The 18,085-nt window shown below is 40.2% G+C and overlaps 1 protein-coding gene and 1 pseudogene across 2 annotated transcripts; both read left to right on the top strand.

The window, feature by feature from the left end:
* Positions 1-493: 493 nt before the first annotated feature.
* LOC112842282 (uncharacterized) lies at positions 494-635 on the top strand (annotated as a pseudogene).
* Positions 636-3,352: 2,717 nt separating this feature from the next.
* Positions 3,353-11,746, top strand: LOC112842168 (uncharacterized). Of its 2 annotated transcripts, XM_025898364.1 has the most exons (5): positions 3,353-7,157; positions 7,720-7,953; positions 9,079-9,235; positions 10,535-10,664; positions 10,870-11,746. In XM_025898364.1, exons 1-5 carry the CDS (start codon positions 3,481-3,483, stop codon positions 11,055-11,057), a joined length of 4,386 nt encoding a protein of 1,461 aa, XP_025754149.1. In that variant the 5' UTR covers positions 3,353-3,480; the 3' UTR covers positions 11,058-11,746. The 2 variants fall into 2 exon arrangements, with proteins under 2 accessions (XP_025754149.1, XP_025754150.1); XM_025898365.1 differs by lacking the exon at positions 7,720-7,953.
* The last annotated feature ends 6,339 nt before the right edge of the window (positions 11,747-18,085 follow it).

Genomic DNA, 18,085 nt, shown 5'->3' with positions numbered 1-18,085 from the left:
ATGGGAAGCCCGGTATACTACAGATTTAATCATTTCTATGTTAGATACAATATGTTTGTTTTTTACAGTTTGCAGCTATATATAAACTGTATAACTGTACGCATATATGAGCTGTAAAGTTGTAATAATTAAAATTTTGAAAATATTAAAGCAATATTAAAAAAATACAGAAAAGATTATTTATTTGTTCATCTGAAGAAAGTACCAATATAAAAACAGCAAAAAGTAGTCTACAGAGTAGAATAAAGATGCTGAAAATAATAAAATAAAATAGCAGCTCTTTGAATAAATTAAAAGAATTTTCCTCACATATTTATTTAATTGTGTATCATGCCTGGTAGATGGATGTATACATAAATAATATTCTCGCTCTTACTTAGCATTTTAATTTTAAAGTAATGACTTAAATCAGGAATACATTCATAAGTTAAGACGTATTACATTCATACTTTGTTTAGCTTTATGATCATGTTTTAATATAATCAATATTAATTGATTTATCATGAAGGTGGTTCATCCAGGGCGAGGCTCAGCCATTGCACTGCGGTTGTGCTGACCCCTGTGAATTCCCCAAATGCGGGTATCTCAACTGCATAATTTGTGGTAGTGGGGGACTGCGTTCGTGCTCTCCCCTCATTATTTTTTTATTCATTTAATGTATATAATGTTCTTCTCTCCCCCTTTGCACAGTCGAGGAGTGTGTCAGGATACATTTCACTGCGTGGTGTACTTGTATAACTACGCATGTGATAATTAAAGAATCTTGAATCTATCTGTGACCATTTATCCTGTATTTAAATATATGATGTTATGGTATAGGTTTATGTTTTTTTTGCTGTCTCCTTAGTTTGCCATAGGGTAATAACTCACAATGTTAATGTGCAAAGATTAATTCAGTTTGTAAACTGGCTGATATCAGTGCTGCAATTATCAGTGTAAACATCAACCTCAGACATTTTGTATCTTATGCATACATGTACTATAGCAGCAAGGCTCTTTTTCTAACACTCTTTTAAACTTCTCAAAATCACCAGCAAGGACAAGTTCAATGAGGGCAAGACCACCTCTACAATAACTAAAACAGTGATGCTAATATAAAATGCTTTAACCTCACTCAGTCTTATTTTGAATGCCAGGTGTTTGTACTGATGTGATTTTAAGAGTTCAATAGCACTAAACGGTAACAAATTTTTTTATTTTTTTTATTTTTTGCTATTTTTCATGCTAGGTTTAAGAAACAGAGCCTCTAGGGAGGACATTTGAGTGACATGTTTTGCTTTTGTCTTCGTAGTCAGGGCAGAAAAAGAAGATTTCCAAGGTTACTTCACAGAGCAAACAAAAGGCACAACTGTCACAAAAGATCTGCTTCTGAAAAACGAAAACACAACTGGTCATGGCACAGAAGCAATACCTACAGAGAAGACGCATCAACATACCGCAATGGCATTGACTGCCAAGTTTCCAGGGGCGGTCTCGCTTGACACCAGACCGACTCAACCTTATAAGAAAAGTCAAATCACAAAGGCGTCAGCTATAATTTCCCTACTAAGCTCAAAGCATTTTGTCTCCAGAAATGGGAATAGCTCTCTCATATTAAAGAGCGAGCCGTCGGCTATGAGGATTGACACTGAATCAGAAAAACTATTGATCTCTAATTATGAAAAGATCTCATCATCTTCTGCGCAATCTGCAATAGAATCAATGATGCATGACACCTCTGACCCAGAGGGCAATTTGACTGCAGATGCAGTGAAAGCCCCTCCTTGGTTTCACACTCTTCTTGATTACAGGAATCAAAGAAACACTAACTCTGTTAGGCTCACATCTGCTGATGGATCCCTGAGACCTCCAGTGCTATCTGCATCTCATTCTCGTGTAATTGATAACCTGGATGCAGCAGGTAATGACAGCAGTGACAAACAGTCTCAAGGCAAGGACACTACAAACCCGGGAAGAGACCTGTATGGCTTGGGCACAGTGCAATCCATCTTTCAGAATGCTACAGCAGAAGATTCACCGAGAGGAAGCACAATAACAAACTTGTGTTTGACCTGCCTGAAAGAACAAAGGCCAAGCTCCACCGGGAAAGCTGCACTGTCAACTCATGGCTCCCCAGACAACAATAAACTTACAGCCTCATTAACCAGTTTATATCACCAGTCAGCTCGAGTGCAAGAAGAAATGTTAAACACAGACGTCAGTCATGCAAACCTCACCAAGCATTCCAGTTTCAGCGAGGGAGGAAGTTTACTTTACGATCAGACTTTAATTTCTTTTTCCTTCAGTAAAACTCAGAGTCATACTCAAAGCGTTTTGAATGATTCCCCAAACATTTTTTTTTCATCAGCTCCAGAAGCGGTTGCATTTCACACACGACCTCTTGCTGAGATGTCGTCAGAAACAAAAGAAGACACCAAGCAGCAATTGAGGCATACCTATCCTAGTGAAGCTTCTGTCACAGAGAGACCCGTCTCAACATCTACAACACTTTATCACTCATCAAAGTCCTTTTATATTGCAAGGAAACCAGTAGAAAGTGGAGAAAAAGAGCTGTATGAAAAAAAAGTAAGCACTGGGGTCCCGCAGTCAGACCTGATGTATTTCAGTAAGAATAACAAAACGGCTTCCCACAGTGTCTCAACAAACTTAAAAAGTTTCATTCAAAGACAGTCTTTGGACATCAGCAGTGGGCCGGTAAGCAATATGCCTGTTATTAGTTCAGCTCCCCACAGCAGTCACATAAGTGTTCTTACAGAGGGTAGTGATCACAGCACTGCATCTCATCCAGCAGTAAGAATGAGCTCGACTGAAGCTCACAGTGCAGCAACACCCTTCAGCGGGAGTAGGCCAGCCACTTTGCCAGTCAAAAATCCTGAGTCTCACTTTCAGACAGGAAGAGTGGATTCTTTGATCTCTCTTCTGAGACTCCAAACACCAGCTAAACCAAGCTTTCAGACCAAAGGACCCATACTGACTTTGTTACCAAAGGATTCTGCCATAAAGCTTGCATCTGCAACCACAAAGACACACTTGACAGATAAACAAGATCCTCTGACATTTAACGCTGTACACAGCATTGTTAAACATTCTTTTGTTGATCCCCCAGGGCCAATGAATAAACCAGTTATAAGAGAACCACAAACTACAACCACCGCAACAACAGAAGTTTTCCCCAGGAAGTTGTTTCTCTCAGAGTTGAGACAGGACTTTGGTGATGACATGTCCATGTTGACACTACCAACACTATCAAGCAAATCCCTTTCTGAGAAACTGACAATAAGTACATTTTCAGGGACTCAGTCTAAACTCATCCAGGTAGGAACTTATGATGTAGGTAGAGGGAAGAATGTAGCATCAACTCTTCAGTCTTATTCAGCATATAGTGGGGATTTAATCAGAGAGTCACTAAGAGATTATGACGCAAAACCAAGAGATGAAAATGAACAGGTGTTGTATGCAGTTGTAGAAAATGGGAACAAGATGGAAAACAATGAGGAGATGAAGGCAATAAGAAAGTTGCAGGAAGGAGAGAAAAACGGGAAAGACACAACTTTGAACTATCAAAGAGAAAAATTTAAAGAGAGCAGAGGAGAAGAACAAGAAAAAATAATCAATACCGGAGCAAAGACAAATCAAAATGAAGACAGGGAAGGGGAAGAAATGGCAGCGCAAACCGCCAACATAAGTAGGGAAAAAGGTGGAACGACCAATGGAGAGGAGGGTGTAACCTTGAGACAAAACGTGGATCAAAGCAAAGGGCAAATCAGTGATGAAGGAGCTGAAAGAGACAGTGTGACTAAAATATATGAAGAGAATTTCCTAAAAGTTGCAGCTGAGAAGCAGAGTGAGTCTTTAAAAAGGGAAGAAGCAGAGGACAGAAGTGAGGAAACACTGGAGGGGAAAGAAGACAATAAATGTGTTGGGGAAACTGGGAAAAAGGACATGACAAATGTTCCCTTTGGACCCCCTACTAATTTGAAAGAATTTAACAGAGATAAAGGACACGTTGTTGAGAACCTGTCTCCCTGCCCCAGTTTGATTAAACAGCTGGGAACCACTGAGAACAAGGGCATTCATCTGGGAGAAAATGCTACAGCAATTGTGGAAATCACAAATAAATCATTTACCTATAAAGTGACAAAAAATCACAGAACAACAAGGCAGAGCCCAAACCAGTCGAAAACAACATCTCCTCCCAAAGAGCCATACACACAGATTAAATCTCATCTCTCTCCCCCCAAGGCCGTTCTTCCAAAGCATGAAGTTACGTCAGCACTCGCTAAAGAAAGTGCCCGGAACGAAGTTGTTGAAGCTACATTTGGACATCACACTTTAAAGTTTGGGGACGTATTAAAGCCATCGGTTTCCCCACACAGCAGTGCAGCTAAATTCACTCACCCTTTACTAAAGACTATCAGCAATATGTTGTCACTCACCACCCATCGATTGACAACCGCAGCTGGATTCCTGAGAGCTGAGCCCCACTTTACAGTAAATAGTTCTACTCCCAATATATCAATTATTTACGGCATCCCAAATCACAGGCATAAATTTAGTGCTTCAGTTTCAAAGCCCAATTCAATTTTACATACCGCAAATGAGAGCGAGCAAGCAGAATACATTATAGCATCAGTGAATCCCGCTCCACACCAGAAGATGTATAATGACTCATCTACTAGGCCACCCACGGCCACAGCCTTGTCATCCGAGGCCCACATCTCCATAGGCCAGTTGCAGCCTCGCCAAGCGCAGCCTGTCCCTCAGATCAGCGAGTCCCCCTCCTCCCCCTCTTTTGACATGACTTCAGGCCAGCCATGCTCATTTAAACTGTCAGAGCAGACAGCCCATCCAGATGCTCTGCATACCTCTGTTGATGGTAACGAGCAGAGATCTGTGCATACCCTAACGGCACCATTGAGTCCTAAAGCGGAAAACGATCAATTTCCCCACACCAACATGTCACCGTTGCTAAATCTCAGCCTGTTTGGAGGTGACATTTTACCTGGCACCTATAGGCTGACAGGGCTAACCGAATCAGCAGTTAGCCCTGTCTTGCTAAACTTACTTAGGGCCAATTCCAACACTCAACATGCGAATGTTGAAAGTGACCGTGTCGAGTCTTTGTTAGGGACTGTTGATGAGACAAATCAAATCAAGGAGAACGATAATGCAAGAACAATGGTGACCTTGAAAGGGAAACATTTAGAGCTGGTGACAGAGCAAATATCAGAGATGAGACTTGAAGAGAACAGTTTACCTTTTATTACACCAATGACCGGCAGCAATAAAGATAACATAGATGAACTTAACTCTGTGTCTATAATGCAGGCTGATAAACCGGCAATGAAAATGATTAATGAGAATGACCTGATCAGTGTAAATGGCAAAAGAGAAGCAAACAGCACAGTGACAGTTCCCATCAAGTCTGTCATGCTTGCGGTTCATACCGGGCCCAGGACTGAGCAGGCTACAGATGACAATTTTGTGTATGATTTTGGAACACCTGCCTTTAGCACACATGCCACATCTGGCACCTCTCCAGATGTTGAGTCAGAAGGTCGGCCTGAAATGCCTAAAATCCAGCATGATGATGTGACTAAAATGTCTGTTTCTGATGTGAAGCATCATGCAGAAAAAACACCCGGAAAGCAAAACAATTCAGTGAGCAACAGTGCTCTCCCTGCTGCACATATTACTTTCAGAAATGATATCATTATGCTCAGTAAATCCACACACCAGACTGACGACCAGCTAATTACTTCTTCCTTTCAAATGATCACAGCAGTAACTGATGATTCCGTGTCCCTGGCTCCAACTCCTACCATAGGTGGTGTTACTGTGTCCAAAGAAGATCACGAATCACTGCTGATGGCTAGTGAGAGTGTGCCAGTTGTGGAAAAGTCATCTCGCGCTGCTGCTGAGCACATAGAGCACTCGAATAGTCATACTGAGCCTTTGTCATTGATAGGGCCTCCCATAACTCCTACTACTGGCAAACCCACCCCTGCTGTGAAAAGACAACACACAACAGAAACACAGAGCGCCGAGCTGCCTGAGGATAAAATTTCTGTAAGGACTATTGAACAGAGTCAGCATGCTGCTCCTGCTGTATTTGCAATAACACATAATATTAATGACCCAGAGAAGGACATCCAAAGAGACTTGCTGCAGACATCCCACAGAGCTGAAGGTTTGCATGGTCCAACATCTACCATGCTTAGAAAAATGGAATATTCATTAATTAAAGACGTCAAAACAGCTCTGACTACAAAGAGTGCTTTTGAAGCCAAACAATCTCTACTTGAGAAAATTTCTGCAGCATATACGCAGGACAGAACAGAGCAGCCTGACAGGCAGACCTCGCATGAAAAGACTTCAATAAGTCAATTGATATCTGGATTTATGGCAGATTCTGCACCAACTACAAGGATCTTGCCCACAGAGATTATTAATAAAAGCAGCTGTAGGACTATCGGCTGTGCTCGGTCAACCAAGGCGACTGAAACAACAACTGGAGCAGGTGAAATTGATCATAGTCAGAAAATGTATAAAACACAGGGTGCAGTCACAGAAAGAGATCATTTCAGGGCCGAGGTTACTGCTGGCGCAAAACCAGAAAATGGCAATTGCAGCTCTGACTGTCTTGTAGCTGGAAAGGCTACACCGCGGGCTGCTGACCTTGAATATGCAATGCTTTCAGCATTCATCAGTATCGGTGAATCCGATCGCGGCGTTGATGAAACGATGTCAAAAAAGGCCAGGAGTGTGGCAGCTAAAGCTGTTCATTTGGAGAGGCACTGGACACCTGAGAGGCCCCACTTTGTAAGGAAAGCAACACAAAGACGCTTTCACAGAGAGACCTCTAAGGCTCAGGAGGCTCCTGGTAAAGAGGTCACTTTATCTGAACCTGAAGCAGCTCCTCTGCAGACCACAATAAAGGCTACTGAGCTGACGGTGCTCTCTGAAAAAAACACAAAAACACAATTAGACCGAGGAGCAGGCAACGCCGAGGTACTTGAAGCGCAAAATGCCACCAGGTCAGTGAGTGCCGCAGCTAAAGAAGAGTCAGGGCGCAGCCTGTTACTGCCAGAATCTGAGTCAGAGCTGCCAAAGCTGAAGCGCAGGGGAAGGACCTCATCACATCTGTATCTCTCTGGGTAATGTTACTATTTATAATTAGTTAACACATACTGGAGATTTTGAATGATTAAAATATTGACTAGAAATGATCCCATGACTTTTACGCTTTTTTTTCTTCCTAATTTGTGAAAAGAAGTCAGGAACCACAGTTGGCAAACAGACTAGGATGCCAGTTTATTTATTTATTTATTTATTTCTGCAGTCAATGTAATGTTTATAGCATAATTAGGAATTTTAGCTGAGCAAAATAACTTAGACATAACTACTACTACCCTTCACAACTGTGAAAACTCTGAGGTGGGGAGAGTTTTCAGAGCTGTATTTGTTCAACCTGAGATACTCATGTGACTGCAGGTCCTAAAGCTGATTTCTATACTAAATCAAAATAGATTTAAATGAATGTCTACACTGAGAAATCAATCACAAAATAAGATTAGTGTGTGTATGTTTAGCAATAACATAAAGTATGTAATATGCAGTACCTTACACAATAACATTATTGGTGCCGCCCTTCTTTAAAGATATTTATGATGTAAATATGTTAAGATTCATGTTGCAAATACACCGATTTGTTGGTAGTATAACGGAAGTTTCAGAGGACCTGTGTGGCAGTGGAAACTACACAGCAGAAATGAGTCTTGACCTTGGGAGAGGTGTAGAACCTGGTGATGCTGTACCTGCCCGGGGGAACCTCAGAGTGGTTATCAACCTAAAGACAAACAACAGTCAGATAAACCTCGGGGTCACCTCCTGTTGTCTGTCTCCAACCATCCAGCCAGACCTTGCAAACTCTACCTGCTGTCTTTTCTCCAGGTAAACGGGAAAGTCGGAAATAAGAGTTTGTGTTCTTTTCCAACGCTTGTGTTTCAGCAATCCCCACCACCATGAATTGGATAAACTGTCAAGAAAATGGATGGATGGATAGAATTCTGATGTCTTTGATAACATCAGTGTTTGTTGACTTCTTGTAATAAGGTTGTTACACAGTCTCATTTAAACTTTTGATTAAATATAAGTTTAAATGTTCAGTTTTTCCCAAATCTCTGAGCTGGTGATGGGGGAAAAAAATAATGAAAAAAATTCAGGTATCAAATTTTTACCAGGTAACACTTATCCACACGGCCCAGGGTTGTTATTATACATAGGGCTAGACTGTCACTGCTTAAAAGTATATCTATTTTTATTTATTTATTTTTACCAGATAAACAGTTTTACTATAATTCACATCAATCCAGGAAGCTGCAGGTCCATTTCTAAGAGTTAAATATTCTAGATAAAAAGAAGGCTGTTGTAGGTTGATGGCGTTATCTCTCTGAGCCAGGATCAGTCACATAGATGGAAATTGGGTGCACTCCACACATATGGAGAAGCAGCAATATACTGTAAATAGACAACCTGTAAAATATCAAAGTCTGAGTGACTGTTAAACTTAAAAAAATGTTTACACCAGTGACGTGCAGTTTTTTTTCAAATGTATTTCTCCTGAGTGAAATGAAGAAAAAAAAAACACCAGTAAATCATTTTAAATTACCTTGAAATAATAACCTTAATACCTCCTAAAGAGTTGAGGAAACGATTAAAAAATCAGCACACTGGTGAATATATTCTGGACGCTAAATCAGAATTTATAGCAAAACATATTAACATTACATACCATAACTACCAATCTTACAACACCCTAAAACAAAAGCTGACATTTACCTAATATGATTTATTGTTTTTTAAGTGTTCAGCTCAGTCCAATCCAAAATATTGACAAAAAAACGGTGCACTGTTTATTGATCGCTGCAGCTTCCATGGCCTGTGGCAGCAATGTGACCGAGACTTTACCTGCAGGATTTTCTCACTTTAACCGCTTTTCCCTAAACATTCCACTATTTCTTTTAAAGAAAAAAAAATCCACTGAGGTTATACTCTGCATTTGTTTTGGTGCCTCAGGTTAGCAGCAGAACCAGCAGGGATCACACTACTGCCCACTGCCTTGTCAACGAGTGCCAGCTTCACCATCAGTCTCTTCCAAATGATTAATTACTCAGTAGTGTACCTACACTGCGATCTGAGTGTCTGCCTGAGGAACCACTCTGACTGTGAAAGGGTAAGATTGCAGTGGGTGCACAGCGTAATGATGTGAGAGAATGAAAGAGGAAGTGACTGAAGGTAATTTAAATTTTGTGACATGGAAAACATGGAGACAGACTAGAAGTGAGCGGGCTCCTTTAAATTGGTTGGGTACAAGAGCAAAGAGAGAGGTTAAATGAAAATATGGGATATATGATAGAAAAACTATGTGAGGAAGAATTATTTGAAAGCAGAAGCATGCATAATCTTTTAGAATCAGAAGTGAAAAGAATGCTGTGGTACAACTAATGCAACATGCCATTGCTAATACAAGTATTTTATACATCTCACTCTTTAGAAAGAATACAAAGACCGACATGCAGGCTAACCCCAGGAATCAAACACACAGCCTAGAACCCTGGTCATGTGATTATACACACACACACACTATAGGTTAGATGAGGTCTTCACAAAGTTAGAGAATAACACTACATGAGCAGCAAAGGATATGGCTGCTCTAATACCAACCCCTGTATCCTGCTGTTTTGGGAATGAGGGCTCTGATTTAATGGGAAAAGGGGAATCATCTGATAAGTGCATGTTAGAGGGCGGAGGTGAAAGAGAGGAAAAACTCCAGAGACTCATTTTGATGTCTGGCTTTGAAGAGCACTTCTACAGCTCCCACAGCAGCTGTGTTTCTAGTATTGCTAAGTTCTCAGCCATTTTTTTTGTTTTTTCCTGTTGCAGTGGTCACGTAAAACAGTGGGGATATATGATAGATGATAAAAGCTCCATCATATAGAGCAGTAAAACACTTTGAGAGTTTGAGCTTTGAAACAAATTGTACCACATTATCTGCAACTTTCTTTGTCCACATCTATTGCTCCTTTCCCCCCTCTTGTTGTGACAAATTGTTTTTCTTCTTTGCACTTGATGTGAGACTATGTATTCTGGTGAAGCACATCAGCTACAGAAAAGCTATACATTGCACTGCAAAAACCCTGTTTGAGCTGCTCTAAATCAGAATGGGTGCCTAGATTAAATGAAAGCTGTTCCTTACAAGCTCAAATCCTTATTTGCAGCTCTTTATTTGAAATAAATACTTCTGTTCATGCTCTTTTTATTCAACTAAAACAAACTGCCAGGAAAGAAATCAGGTTTTTCCGAAATATTTATCAGACGAGTGATTTATTTGTGTTGCTTTCGTGCACATTTCTTTCTGTTTATCATCACAGACAGAAAGAACAACCATCCATCACCCAAACAGATAATAACCTGTTAGCTGTTTCACCATTTTCCAAACTTAATTGTTTCATATCTCCTTGTCTTTTTGTAGCAGTGCCTTCAGCAGAGGCGTGCACTTCCCTCAGAGGGCTCGCAAACTATTGTCACCAATCTGAAAAATCGCATATCCTTTGGACCCATGTTGAAACAAGTGAAGAACTCTACCTTTCCAGAGGAGATAGGTAATTATTAGCTGGTCCTTACACAAAAATGATGATCTGAGATAACAGAGAATGCATGGCAGATGATGTGACAGGAAATGAGATATTCTCCTCATGAGTGCGTCATATAAAGCTACACGATGAAAGTAAAAGAGACTAGGGAACACTGCACAAACAAGTCATGGCTGTGGCTTTTATGGTCTGTTTGTTTTGGGGGGGTTTTCAGAACCATCAGAACTGGACCTGGCTCTGGTCATAGTCAGCCTGGTGGTTGGCTCCTCGCTTGTCACAGTGATGCTGCTGCTGGTGTGGCTGGCCTACCGTAAACGCGGTGACTGGCTGCTCCGCTCGGCGGCTCCACCACGAGCCTGCTGCGACTGTCTTCGCCCAGGAGGTGACTTGATCCTTCCGTGACCAAGGAGGGACTGTCGCCTTTTACACGGATCAAGTCTTTACCAAAATAGCTGCAGACAATTACATTAGTCAACAGACAGTGGAGCAGTCAATCATATTAGCCACAGAAGCGGCCAGCTGCATCGGCTGGTATAGGCTAGACTAGACAATGAGGAGCAATCCAATTCACGCTGCCTTTCACAGGTGACACAGCTGTTGCAGTCTAATTTTGTACTTAACCACGAGCAGTCTATTATCATTCACAGACAGACAAAAAAAACCTTGAGACCTTTGTTTTTTCCCCAGGGGCAAGAAATCAGCATGCTTTGTTTCCCACTTCGAGAATAATGGCTTGTTAATAACTGTTTAATACACAATAATGTATGCATTTGTGTCTTGTTACCTATATCGAGTCTATGTGGTAGAAGCTCATTTATTATCGCAAGAGAACTTACAACACCCCTGAAATATTGCTTCTGTATCTATACACTGTAATATAATGTGGCTAATAATATGAAATAGTGGAAAACAATATCAGAATATGTATTAGCACTGATTTACTATTAATCTGTCTCTAAAGAAGAATTTTTTCCTGATCTCAATCTTTAACTTGAATCCTTAATAAGTACAATGAAACAAAATACGAGTGGGAAAAGCCTTTCTAGCAGTATTCCTAACATAATATTCCTTGATCCATTTTATGTGCACCAGTAAAGCTTTTTTGGGGGAACATTGTTAGCACTGTTTCTTTCTCTTTCCTCATTTTAAATGTAGGTGCACTGCTGTGCAGCGAGTTCAACACTGACTCCCAATGAAGGATGTTGACCTTCAGGGTTTTTAGTGGGAGAAAAAACAGACACGAAATTCAGGGGCAGTATTTGAATGATAAGATTCCATCAGCATAGAGTTCAGCTCAAGGTGTTCAAGACTCCCTCCCTCTGCGCCTATCTGAAATCAGAGTTCAGGTTTTGCATCGGTGATTTTCTGAAATAGTCCCACACGTTTCACACAGTCACTGGGCAAAAGGAAGAAAGTGGGGTTTATCCTTTTAATTCATTGCACAACTGTTTCAGTGACCTTGTGCACTTTTATTTTATATTTCTATCTATTAACATTCTCAGTGTGGCTGTTAAAAGTATAAACTCAGACTTCATAGTTGTAGAAATTTAAAATTTCACTAACTTTTATTTGTAAACATTGCAAGGTGCCCAGAACACAGTGTCTTGAATGACATTTTATCTGATGTCAGGATTTCCTGGCATTAATGGAAGCCCTCACTGCTGCTAAATATGTCAGTCAGACTTCAGGAAAAATAGGATGGCAATCTCCCTGTGACCATGACATGACCCATGTCATGTTGCAGCTATGCCAATATTTGTGGACAAAATATGAATTTCTGATTCTAATCTATGAAGAGCTGATTTGACAGATTCAGTGTAAAAGTTAATGGCAATTTCTGTTTCATGTGTGACGCACATGAAATAGATTTCACAGATTTATCACACTTCAGTCACATCCATCCATCCATCCACTCATCCATCCATTTGCTTACGCTTATCCTTTTTCAGGGTTGCAAGGGTGCTGCAGTGTATCCCAGATGTCTTAGGGCGAGAGGCAGGGTACACCCGGACAGGTCGCCAGTCTGTCGCAGGGCTATCACACACCTATCACAATTAATTGCTCAATTATCACAAGCAGATTATGTGTAATTGCCAACTTGATCCCATTCACACAAGATTAGAAGTGGAATGGATACATTTGCAATAACTTGGGCCTTTTGAAACATGTTGGCCATATCGGTGGTGTGCAACTTTTATTTTGAAGGTGAACGGCCTCCTTATCTGGTTTATATACCACATTTAACAAAAATCAAAAATGAACTGAAAATGATTTTGTGAATTTGGTCAAAAAAAAAAATTCTTAGTTTTAGTATCTGTTAGTTTGGTAAAAAGAAAATGACTACAGCTTGTCTGATGAGTCATTCATGGACTGAACAAAACTAAAAATTAATAAAAACAAAGAGTCAAAATAAAAATAAAAACTAATTAGAAAATACAAACGACCACAAAGGCTTGAGTTTAGATCCAAATGCAGACACAGTGGTTAAGTGTTTCTTTAGAGCAAAGGTTTTATTTAACTCAGGAATCTTAATAGAGAGAGTTTTGTGAATGTCACAGCAGATGAGTTCACTGTAAGAGAAGAAAAGGTGGGTTAATCCAATAAATGCGATCAGGGATGTTGAGGTGAGAATTTTCAGAAGAGTGAGAAGAATTAAATCGCTCACTTGGAGAGATGAAGAGCAATGATTCCAGGGGAGGCAGCTAGGTGAGTGTCCGAGAGAGTCAAGGAGTGAGTAGCCAAGATGTCCGACCTTTTTCCCTTTTCAGTGTCCGGAGGATTGTTGCAGGCAGGAGGGCAGACAAGTAAGAAACATGGAGACTGAGTTGACCAGCACTGGAAGACCAGGTGAGAGACAGGTGAGTGTTGAACCTAGAGCGTGGATACTGAAGATGCAGGGAGAAAATCATGTTAACATAACATGAGGAGGAACATGAACATTAAGCAATATTATATGAGCTGATTTCCCACTGCGAGGTAGCAGACCATCTGGCGAAGAGTGGAGGCTAGAGCTGGTCTTCAAATTCTGGCCGGTGATTGATGATGATAATCATAATGATAATTATAATAAGTCCCTCCCTGCTATATGTTAGTGTTTGTGCTTTTTCCTTCGTAACCCAGTTTTGTCCATCTCCTTTCTAGTTAACCGCTTGGAGCCTGTCCTGTAAATCTGAATCACAACCTACCTGAAGAATATTTCAAACACCTCCAGCTACTCTCGCCTGCTTCATTCAGTCACTTTCATTCCTTGCAAAGGAATGGATTTACCTGCTTTCCACCTGGATTTTGGCCTACCAGCCGTGAGCATCTCTGGAAACTTTATTCAAGACCAACAAGCAAGACAGTGGAAATTAATTAAACAAGTCTGCAATGTGTTGTTCAATTGATCTTGGCTGCTGTTAACACTTTCTCTCTTCTCTGGCAGGGCTCCTGGTCGCGTCCCTGTTAATAAACCAGCCAATTACCAGCTGTCCCTAAATATTAACCAGTCTTCTCCTTGAGTCCATTTTAAGCCAAAATATGACACATTGGTGAAGACAGCAACTCCTGTGCTCCCATTTTCCTGCACTAGCAGACATGTTTTTAACTAGTGGTGTCAGAATTTACATAATATATCTTTAAATCAAAGTCCAAACAATAAGTAAATTATATGTTACTTTGAGTGTGCCTAGGCCAGTGATTCCCACAGTGTGGGGTGGGCACTGCTGGTGAAGTTACTGCAGGTAAGCCACAGTAATTCAGTTTGAAATTACTGACTTACGTGTGTACAGTTAGATGTTTATATAAATCTATTTATTTATGTAAAAAGTGAATTAAAACTGGTAATAGGAGGTGGTTAGTTTGTGATATTAACCTGACCAGAATGTGCTGCTTTTAAATGGAAGTTTGTGCCAGGTGGGTCACACATTGATCTTAACACTTTGCATATGACTGGTTAGCATGAGCAAAAACATAGTCAACAGCCTGTGTTGTTAGTGTTTTTTGAATACAATTTTCCAAGAAATACATCACTTTCTTTTTTTAGGTGGGCTCCATGGGATTTTCTCTGTTTTTAAGTGGGCCACAGCTCAGTGTGCAGAGTGACTCTTGACTTTGGCTGATCTAGGCAAATCGAAACAGACCCAGCTTTATATTATATGGGATTTAAATGTGAAACACTACTAAATTACTGCACCCTCAGATTTTGAACCACTGCAAAAAAAGATAAATAATTATTTCACAGTTTTCAGTCTGACTCTTTTTTGGTAACCATTATATTTCTCCTTTTTTTTATTAATTTTACATTGTGTCAATGTTTATTATTCTGCAGAAATGAATAATGAATAAAAAATGTTTGTTGCTCTTGAGAGGTGCATGGAGCCCAGCAATGTTCTAGTCCAGTGGTGGCGTCTGTGTTCACAGAATATTAATAAGAAATGCTGGAGTTAAGCTTGTTAGCCATTACAGGACGTAAACCCTTTAGCTCTAACCAGTCAGCTTACCCGGTGTGGTGGAGCTTGCTAATGCCATTGGCTGAGCTACAAGATGCGGGTTCCATCAATGAAGACAGACTTCCACCCTCAGGTAGCCTATTTGAAATCTTATCACGGCTGCCTGCTTTACACTGGAACATCAATCCATGAGTCTCTCCTAAATAATAGTGCTAGTTAGTGAGGCATGAAGCTGTGGCTGTCAGTAAATGTTAAATTCATTTATTATTGCACCTGTATTTGTAGGATGAGTGAAAGCGATTGGGTAGTTAGGACTTGAGTTGAGGGGTTGATACTTTTGCCATCTCCAGAATAAAAAAAAAATAAAAATATGTATATAAGCAGAGCATATCCTGAACAGCCTTTCTGGTCTTTGTGGAAGAAAATATGCTGTCAAAATAAAACAAATGTGACCTTCTATTAAGTGAAGATCTTTCATATCATTAAATTAGTAATTCTGCTCATGTCTTCCTATATTTGAGTGCAAAGGCATTCACAGCTCACCACAATGCTCCACTCTTTGATAGTGCTCTGCAAAAAAATGAATCTATAATCTTGTCAAGCCTCACAATAATATAGTTAGAGCTTATCCCATTTTGGGGTTTGCAAAATAAACATATAATCAATAGGACATGTCTAAATGAACGTGACCCTGTAGATGTGTTCCACATGCGCTCTACATCCCTGCAGAGAGAGCTGACAGATTTAAAAGGAGCCGGCAAGGGAAAATCCTTTAGAAGTAGAATTATTAACCAAAAAATTCTAACCATGTCTCCCAAATGAAAGCCTGAACAAAAAGCTAGCTCAGAGGATGAAATGACTGCAGAATGCTGGGCTGTGGTTGGTCTCTCATAAGACGTGCATTATGCATAGAAAACCTGATGAATCACATTTACATTTGTAGTTTAAAAAAATAAGACAAAGACACATACAATAAGAAATAGACTTCACAGAGAGAGTTGCACACAACTGGGAATTTTTGCTGGACTTTTGCTCTCAAGGGAGCCATATTTATTCTAAATGTGCTATATGGGAATCAAGAAACCCAAGGGAGACGGCCCAAATGAGTACCATAGCTACCAGGGACCCACAGGAATCATTTATATATGTGTGTGTCTATAAATGTATGTGGGAGTTCATCACTATCGTTAACACTGCACCAAAACCTCATGTCCCAAGATAAATTCAGCTCTAAAGGGGGTTGAATGGTGGTGGAGTATAACTGAATGAGCCTATAAACCAGAACAGCAGGTGGGAATAGAAGAGAAGGTAGAGGACGTCTTTGTTTTCTCATCTTCCTGATTGAGCTTTCTATTACCGTAATCCTTTTGCATAAGCCGGGCAGTTTAATCTTTTCTCTCAAGGAACAGCCTGCTTTAATGATGCAGAAAGATGGAAATACATGATTAGAAAATATAAGGCTCCCGATCCTTCACAATAAATGTTGTGAAAGATCGAGAGATGAAATGGGTTCACAGATAATAGTGCCTATGCACTATTATCCCGGCAAGATGCAGCATCATTGAAAGTCCGCTTGCAGCGATGCTAAATTTACAATTCATTATTAAGGATTATTGATACATTTGGAATATGCTAAATTAACTCTATGACCAGCTCCACAGTAGAATGAAGCAATGCTGTGCCTCATTTCAGCCTTAATGAAGATAGAGGCACAATGTAATTGAAATGATGTCCTTCTTCTTGTATGCAGAAAACAATAAGACTCTACCAGGTCAAAGTCTTTTCTTATTTCATTTTCTCTGCATCTCTGTGTCCTAAACTGTGGCAGGAAAACCAGCTAGGCTGAGGGTAAGGTGTAGGTGAAATGATGATCTGGCATTGCTTTGTGGTAGTGGATGCTTACACATAATGAATGCTCAAAGATTTCTAAAGCTATTCAGTCAATTTTCCACACAGTTTCAGGTAATTTTGAACTTTAAATGAGAAACACATCATGTTCTTATGACTATGACTGTTTTCGATTTTTTTTTATATTATTTCTTATTTTGACAGTCACGTTGTGTCCTCTACTTGAAGTGCATAAAAAGTTAAGGTGTTTGCTAATGTGTTTGCACACCGTCTTTGATTTCACATCTAATCTCAGAGAAACCACCTGGTGTGCAGTTCAGTGCCCAACACATTAAAAAACAAATGAATAACTAAAAAATAAGTGCCCGAACAAAGAATAAGCTTTAAAAAAAGAGAGTAGAGCTTTGTGGCAAAACTTCGCCTACTAGATGAGTTAGATGAGATTTTCCAGGTGCTGGGCCACCACATGCTGCCAAAACAGCTCCAGGGTCAGTGTGTGTGAAAATAATTGTTCAAATCTTTGGAGCTCTGCAGGAACAATGAATAACATTTGTCAAAAACACATTCCCTCAATTAGTGTTTTTATGGTGGCAGTACAGAGCACTGTCTAGTATATTCATCCAGAGATCTATGACGTCAAAATTTTCATAGTTATCACAGCTATTCAATCAATGCCGTGGATCGTATGGATGGGGGCATCATCAGTTTGAAGGGAACACTCCCATCAACCTTGTCTGAGTTGCAGTTGCATTGAGCCTTCCTGTTAAGAGGAAAAATTGAGTCAAACCATTCCCAAGGCATAGCAGAGCCGCCATATTGCGTTACTCTAGGGGGTTCTGGTGGGTTATTGATCTTAAAACTGATTGTAGTATTCAGGTGTGGTTTTGGCTCAGATTTTAGGAGGAGAGGTAGAGCGGGAGGTTCAGGCTGAGTGGCAGAGCTGTTGAATATCGTCTAATCAGTGTCTCTTATTGATGCAGCAGTGGACTGGGACCTGCAGACGCCTTGGAAGCACTGATGTCTGAGCAACCTGACACTGAGGTTTTGCCAAGGCACACAAGCATAAGAACACTAGTGCAGGAGAGTGAACTCTAAATAAAAGCACAAGCAAGCAGCACGTGAAAGCTTTTTCTGTGTGTGTGTGTGTTGTTA

This window comes from Oreochromis niloticus, linkage group LG14 (assembly GCF_001858045.2).
Source record: "Oreochromis niloticus isolate F11D_XX linkage group LG14, O_niloticus_UMD_NMBU, whole genome shotgun sequence".
Lineage (NCBI taxonomy): Eukaryota > Metazoa > Chordata > Actinopteri > Cichliformes > Cichlidae > Oreochromis > Oreochromis niloticus.
This window is presented reverse-complemented; position numbering and strand designations above follow the sequence as displayed.